Source organism: Lynx canadensis, chromosome A1, assembly GCF_007474595.2.
Source record: "Lynx canadensis isolate LIC74 chromosome A1, mLynCan4.pri.v2, whole genome shotgun sequence".
Taxonomy (NCBI): domain Eukaryota; kingdom Metazoa; phylum Chordata; class Mammalia; order Carnivora; family Felidae; genus Lynx; species Lynx canadensis.
The window spans coordinates 86,668,277-86,675,680 of NC_044303.2; the positions used below are offsets into that span (position 1 = coordinate 86,668,277).

General features: G+C 33.1%; 1 protein-coding gene across 1 annotated transcript; it reads right to left on the reverse strand.

Moving 5' to 3' along the window:
* Nucleotides 1-5,486: 5,486 nt before the first annotated feature.
* Nucleotides 5,487-6,412, reverse strand: LOC115512518 (olfactory receptor 14A16-like). Its single transcript, XM_030313664.1, is given in 2 exon segments — nucleotides 5,487-6,226; nucleotides 6,229-6,412. Coding segments are annotated over 2 exon segments (924 nt in total).
* Nucleotides 6,413-7,404: the final 992 nt, after the last annotated feature.

Consider the following 7,404-nt stretch of genomic DNA (forward strand, 5'->3'; position numbering starts at 1 on the left):
GAAATATTGTGCCACTCAATTAGTCAGACTAATGATCTGCTATTAGCAAGTGTCAAGAAGGGGCGGCATTCAGGGACTCCTGGGTGGCTCAGTCAGTAAGCATCCAACTCTGGATTTTGGCTCAGGTCATGATCCCATGGTTCGTGAGATAGAGCCTCATGTCAGCTTCTGTGCTGACAGTGCAGAGCCTGTTTGGGATTCTCTCTTTCCCTCTCTTTGTGTCCCTCCCCCACACATGCTTGCTCTCTCTCTCTCTCTCTCAAAAATAAATATATAAACATTAAAATAAAAAAAAAAGAAAGGAATGTGCCTTCAGCTGTTTTAGGATGGAATGTTCTGAGCATATATTTTAAATACATCTGTTCCAGTATGCCATTCAAAGCCATTGTGTCCTTGTTGACTTTCTGTGTAGATGATCTGTCCATTGATGTAAGTGGGTTGTTTATGCCCCTAATATTATTGTGTTATTATCAATTAGTTCCTTTATGTTTACTATTATTTTTGTTTCAAATGGGTGCTCTCATCTTGAGTGCATAAGGATATACAATTGTTAGATATTCTTGTTGGAATGTCCCTTTTATAATTATATAGTTCCCTTTGTTGTCCCTTTTCACATTCTTTGTTTTAAAGTCAGTTTCTCTGATTGTATCAAAATCAGACAAGTACAGGAGCACCTGGGTGGGTCAGTTAATTGACTCTTGGTTATGGCTCAAATCATGATCTTATAGCATTGTGAGTTCAAGCCCCACATCAGGGTCTGTGCTGGCAGCATGGAGCCTGCTTAGGATTCTCTCTCTGCCTCTCCTGCACTTGTGCTTTCTCTTTCTCTCTCATTATATAAACAAAATTAAGAAAATTAAAAAAAAATAACTAGAAAAAACAGACAAGGACATTTCAAGAAAATAAAACTATAGGCCAATTTCCCTGATAAGTATAGATGCAAAAGAAAAAATTAAAAAAAGAAAAGAAAAGAATGTGCATTCTGCTGTTTTAAGATGGAATGTTCTGAGTGTTTGTTTTAAGTCCATCTGGTCCAGTGTGTCATTCGAAGCCATCATGTACATGTTGATTTTCTGTTTAAATGATCTTTTCATTGATATCAGTTGGTTGTTAATGCTCTCTAGTATAATTGTATTGACTACATAAAACTAAAAAGATTTTGTATGGCAAGTAATCAATGAAATGAAAAAATGACCTACAAAATGGGAGAAAATATTTGCATATCATGTTATCTCATAAAATGTTAATATCCAAAATATGTACAAAATTCATACAACTCAAAAGCAAAAAAAAATCCAATTGCAAAATGGACTGTGGAATTAATAGACACATTGCTAAATCAAATATTAACAAAACTTTCAACAGTGAATTAAAATAATCATGTACCATGATCAAGGGGATTTATTCCAGGGATGCAAGGATGATTCAACATCATCAAACCAATCAGTGTGATACACCACAGTAACACAAGTATGTAAATCATATGATTATTTAAATAGATGCAAAAAAACATAATTGACAAAATTCAACATCCATTCATGATAAGAAGTCAATATATTTGGTATAGAAGGAAGATTCCTGTAAGTAATAAATGCTACATATTACAAGGCTTTAGCTAACATCATATTCACCACTCTCACCACTTTCATTCAACATGACCTGGCAATCTTACACAAATTAGTAAAGAAAAAATAAAGGTATTTAAATCTGAAAGGAAACAAACTTTCACTATTTGCAAATAACATGACATTATTATAGAAAACTCTAAAGACTATACAAATATTAGTAGAACTAATAATTAAATTCAGTGTAACTGCAGCACACAATATGTGAAGTTTTATTGTGTTTCTATACCATAACAATCACCTGTCAGAGAGGGAAATTAATAAAACAATTTCACAATTGCATCAACAAGAATAAAATATCTAGGAATAAATTTAACCAAGGACCTGAAAGACTTCCAGACTGAAACTACGACATTGATATAAGAAGTTAAATCAAACACGAATAAAAGTTATTCTGTATTCATGGATTGTAAGTATTATTATTGTTAAAATGTCCATGCTACCCAAAACAATCTATAGTTTTAAGGCAATTATTTTGAATACTTCAATGTTTCCTTTCATAGCATATTTCTGGAATTTTTTTGGAGATGCTGGCCATTTTTATAACTTTGATATTGAGGGGAAAAGATTCTACTTTTATACAGCAGTCCTAAATGTCATCAGAAATGCAAATAAAATTTTACATGTACAAAATTATTTGGGCATTTATTCATAACAGCCATAAACTGGAAATAATCTCTTTATGAGAGTTGGTTAAGGACTATAGATATATCAATAGCCTTTGATATATGTATAGACTTCCATATTATATAGTAAAATATATATTTTTAAGAAATTGTATTGACTTACATATGACATTGAAATATCTGAGCACATGTTGGGGAAATGTAATAACAAACATAAAAGTAATTTGTTAATCAGGTAATGAATCCAATGTTCAGAATTTATGTTACTATGTTTAGAGGAATTAATAGTCTCCTTTCAAATCACATAAAATATATTTTAATTAAATTTATTAAATAATTTGTAAGTATAGAGTTGTAGGTTCAGTGTTATTGTTAACAACTTTCCCCTCAATATCAATGTTATAAAAATGACCAGCATCTCCAAATAAAATCCCAGAAATCCACTATCAAAGGAAACATACTAATTATTAATTTGGTGCAAATTAACTCACAAAATCATACTAGTTCTGGATTTGTGTTGTAATGTAGTCATTCATCTGTACTCAACAGAACTAATCACATTGTGTGTTAGGTTGGTTAAATCTTTGGTTTGTGTTTACTTGAACTTAGAGTCATCAAATTTTTCTATGGATCACAGACAAGAATTACACACACAGAATTCTATTTCATTCAGCATTTACAAAGCAAGGAAAATATTTAGTAAAAGGAAGATGAAGCTGAACACATACCTGGGAAAAAAGCATTCCAGCCAGGGGAAGCATCAAGGACAAGGTATATTTGCCATCTGAACCCTGGGAACACTACATTTGAGTGGGATAATTCAAACACGAGAAGCACCGACGGTGAAAAATAATGGAGAACATTGTGTATATAAACCACAATTTCTTTATCCATTCATCAGTTGATGGACATTTAGGCTCTTTCCATAACTTGGCTATTGTTGAAAGAATGAAATATGGCCCTTTTTTAGGTACGTGGACGGAACTGGAGAGTGTTATGCTAAGTGAAATAAGCCATACAGAGAAAGACAGATACCATATGTTTTCACTCTTATGTGGATCCTGAGAAACTTAACAGAAACCCATGGGGGAGGGGAAGGGAAAAAAAAAAAAGAGAGAGGTTAAAGTGGGAGATAACCAAAGCATAAGAGACTCTTAAAAAATGAGAACAAACTGAGGGCTGATAGGGGGTGGGAGGGAGGGGAGGATGGGTGATGGGTATTGAAGAGGGCATCTTTTGGGATGAGCACTGGGTGTTGTATGGAAACCAATTTGACCATAAATTTCATATATTAAAAAAAAATGGAGAACACAGGGTTTGGCTTATCCTTATGTGACCCAAAAGACATTAGTGTCGGTTCTACCCTTACTTAGCTCTAAGACTCTAAGTCTAGAATGAACTGAAGGAAGGAGAGGGAGAAAGGCAGTACACAATGTCTCTACTATGACAAAATCAGAATGACAGGTGATAGGGGTGCAACTCTGGTAATATTGTAATTTGTAAGAAGTGCTCAGTTCCTAGATATACTTTTCGAAAAGTGAGAAAATTATTGTTAAGTTATTTAATATGGCTGAAAGAGAGAGCACACGAATCCAAATTACACCAAGTAACACCCAGAACTACTGGAAGAATACAGTGAACATAAAGCAGAAAAAATTGAGTTCAACATTAGGAAAGCCTAAAATTTTAAATTAAATAATCGTAAATTGAATATATAATGATCAAAAGGTGTTATATATTTCCAAATAAACATGAAAACTCAGTATTTTGCTTAAATATTCTCTCCCCAAATCTGGTTTAAAAATGCTCAAGAAATAATGCTTTTTAAGTTATTACATTAAAATGACAGAGAAGTGAAAGAATATATATATTATTCTATAATATAATATAATATAATATAATATATTATATTATGTTTATAAGTATAATATATCATAATATTATATTATATTATTATATAATTATAATATATCATAATATATTAATATTATACATTATATACATACATACATAACATAAATATATATATCCTAAATAGAAAGATAGATAGATAGATATAGATTAAAATAAAGCATTGTTATACATGTTATACACACATACACATATAAATGTATAACAAGCTTAAGCCATCTTCATCCACTGGAGGGAGGTTGAATAGGCAAGGGTAACACTTGGGCTCAGATTCAGTGGTCCTTATTTCTATACCAAGATTATCACAAAAAATGTAGAAGTATTATGTTTTTTGTAAGTAGTAGCGTTATCTGAGTGGGAAGAGAGGTAGATTATAAAGTAGTTTGAGAGGAATTCATAATTGAGTTGATGTAAGAAAAAATAAATTTATTTTTGAACAGAAAAAGAAAAGACCAAGAAAAGAAAAAGAGTAGAAATAAAGAAAAAAATAAAAATGATACAAATACAATAAATAACAGGAATGAAAAAAAAATGATTGAGGAATGAGAAAAGAACAAAAGAAGAAAAGAAAAAAAAGAGATTTAAGAGATGTGTTCAATATCATTTCAATGTTGGGTAATTTTAAATTTATTTATAACAAAATAAAGCGTTCCTATTGAAATTCTGTTTTGAACCAGGTCTTTCAGATGAATGCTGTCATCATCATCTTTAGATATTCTTAATTCTTGAATGAACAGTAACCACAACAATTTTACTTCTCCTTTGATGGATTTCCTCTGATACCCACCAAAAAATATTTAACTAGCATAACCAAAAAGATTCTCTAAGTTCAAATTTTAAGATTTATGCAAATAACTTCAGAAAACAAAAAAGAATTTTTTCAATGCTCAACAAGTACAAACTTGCCATTTAGTAAGTAAACCTGGATACTTACGAATAATTTAAAAAATATGAAACCTCATTTTTACTTTAAATATGAACTATATTCCTAGAATAAAAGTAAAAAGTGCCATATTTTGTGACTACCCTGAAAAGATTATGTGATCATAATGCACTTATGAATACCATGATAAATACAAATTATTTAGAATGTTACCCTAGTAAAATACTGTGATATACAATCAAAACAGGAAAGAACCATTTAATTAAAATTTTTCAACACCCTAGACCACTACATAAGAGAGTTAAATTTTACCCTGGTACCCTGTTAGGGAACAAATTACGGAGTTTTTTTTGGACCTGCAAAGGGAAATGGAGGCATCTCTTTGGAAATAATTATTGTCAATAAAATTATTCATTTTAATGAAATTTTACGTATTTAAATTTAAAAAGGCATCCTGAACAGTTTCCCAGATATCAGTTTGCCCAAGGCCATTTGCACATCCCAGTTTCTGAGGCTGTAGATGACAGGATTCATGATGGGGGGTAACACAGTGTAAAGCACTGATATCAACACTTTCACTGAAGATGAAGATTTAAAATTTTTAGCTAAATATGTGATGCTTCCAGAAAAGATAAACAGTGTCACCACAGTGAGGTGGGGCAGGCAGGTGGAAAGACATTTCATTCTCCCATTTGCAGATGGGATTCTTAGAATGGTAGAAAAAATGTGAACATAGGATACAATCAATAAAATAAAACATATAAACCCAAAACAACAACTACCAATTATAAATGCATATTCTAGAGTTTTCTGTCCAGAACAAGCAAGTGTGAGCAGTGATGGGACATCACAAAAGAATTGGTGCACTATGTTGGAACCACAGAAACGAACAGAAAATGTTCCTGCAGCATGAATGGATCCATAGACACACCCACTAAACCATGATGCTGTCACCATCTGCACACAGGCACCTCTATTCATGATGGTCTCATAGTGCAGAGGACAGCAGATGGCAGCATAGCGGTCATAGGACATCACTAGGAGAAGGGCGTACTCTGTGCCAGCAAGAAAAATAACAAGGAAAACTTGTGAGGCACATCCTATGAAAGAGATGGAATGGCTGTTGGTCAAAGAGTTCATGACAGATTTGGGGACAGTGACAGAAATGTAACAGATATCAAAGACAAATTCTTTAGGAAAAAAAACATGGGGGATTGAAGATACTGGTCAATGGTGGTGAGGGTGAAAATGAGGAGGTTCCCCATTAGTGCTGCTAGGTAAACCAGGAAGAGGAATGCAGCATAAAGTCTCTGTAGCACCTGATCATCAGGGAATCCCATGAGCAAGAATCTTGTTATGTTGGTCATGGTGGCTTATTTCTCAGCCACGCTAATTCTTATCTGCAGAAATAAAGATGACACTGATAACTAGTCCTTTCAGATATTGTCATATCATCTTGACCTTTGTCAATGTTTGGTTCTGAGTGAGGTGTAGCTCATCAGAATACCAGCACAGAGATACACAGCATACAGCAATAGCCCCCTACCATCCATATTGAGATATTTACACAGAGGTCAATGAGCACATAGCCCCCTACCATCCATATTGAGATATTTACTCAGAGGTCAATGAAATGTGGTTGGCTTTAAGGACAATTTAAAGAGGCAGAAAATCCAGTAAAGTTCCAACTGTTGGTTTGTAGAACAAATATATATATATATATATATATATATATATATATAGCCTTAGGAGTCTAACAGAGAGTCATAAATCCTTTCAGACAAATCTCTCTAGGAAGTAGCTAACATACTTCACAGGTGCAGCTGAAAAAAACAAAAATAAAGTTACCTTCTATGATGACTCCTTCTAGAGATCATTGGCCAAATACTGCTCTTGACCAAAAAATAAATAAAATAAAAATATAGGGGTATCTGGATGACTCAGTCTGTTAGGCGTCCAACTTCAGCTCAGGTCATGATCTCATGGTTCATGTGTTGGAGCCCTGTATTGGGCTCTGTGCTGACAGCTCAGAACCTGGAGCCTGCTGTGGCTTCTATGTCTCCCTCACTTTCTACCCTTCCCTCGCTCATGCTCTGTCTCGCTATGTCTCTCAAAAATAAATGAACATTGAAAAAAATTTAAGTAAAAAAATAAAAATATAAATGTTTGTGTTTGTCAAATGAGATTAGGCAGGCAGAAGGCAGAATAGAAGAGAAGCAAACTGGGTTGTTAATTTTTCTACTAGATATTAACATGAATGATAAAAATAGAAGATGACCAAATTGTCACATCCTGAATATTCATGATAAATCAATTCCGATAATATGTTATTTACTCAGTCCCTCAGTCTCAGTCCCTC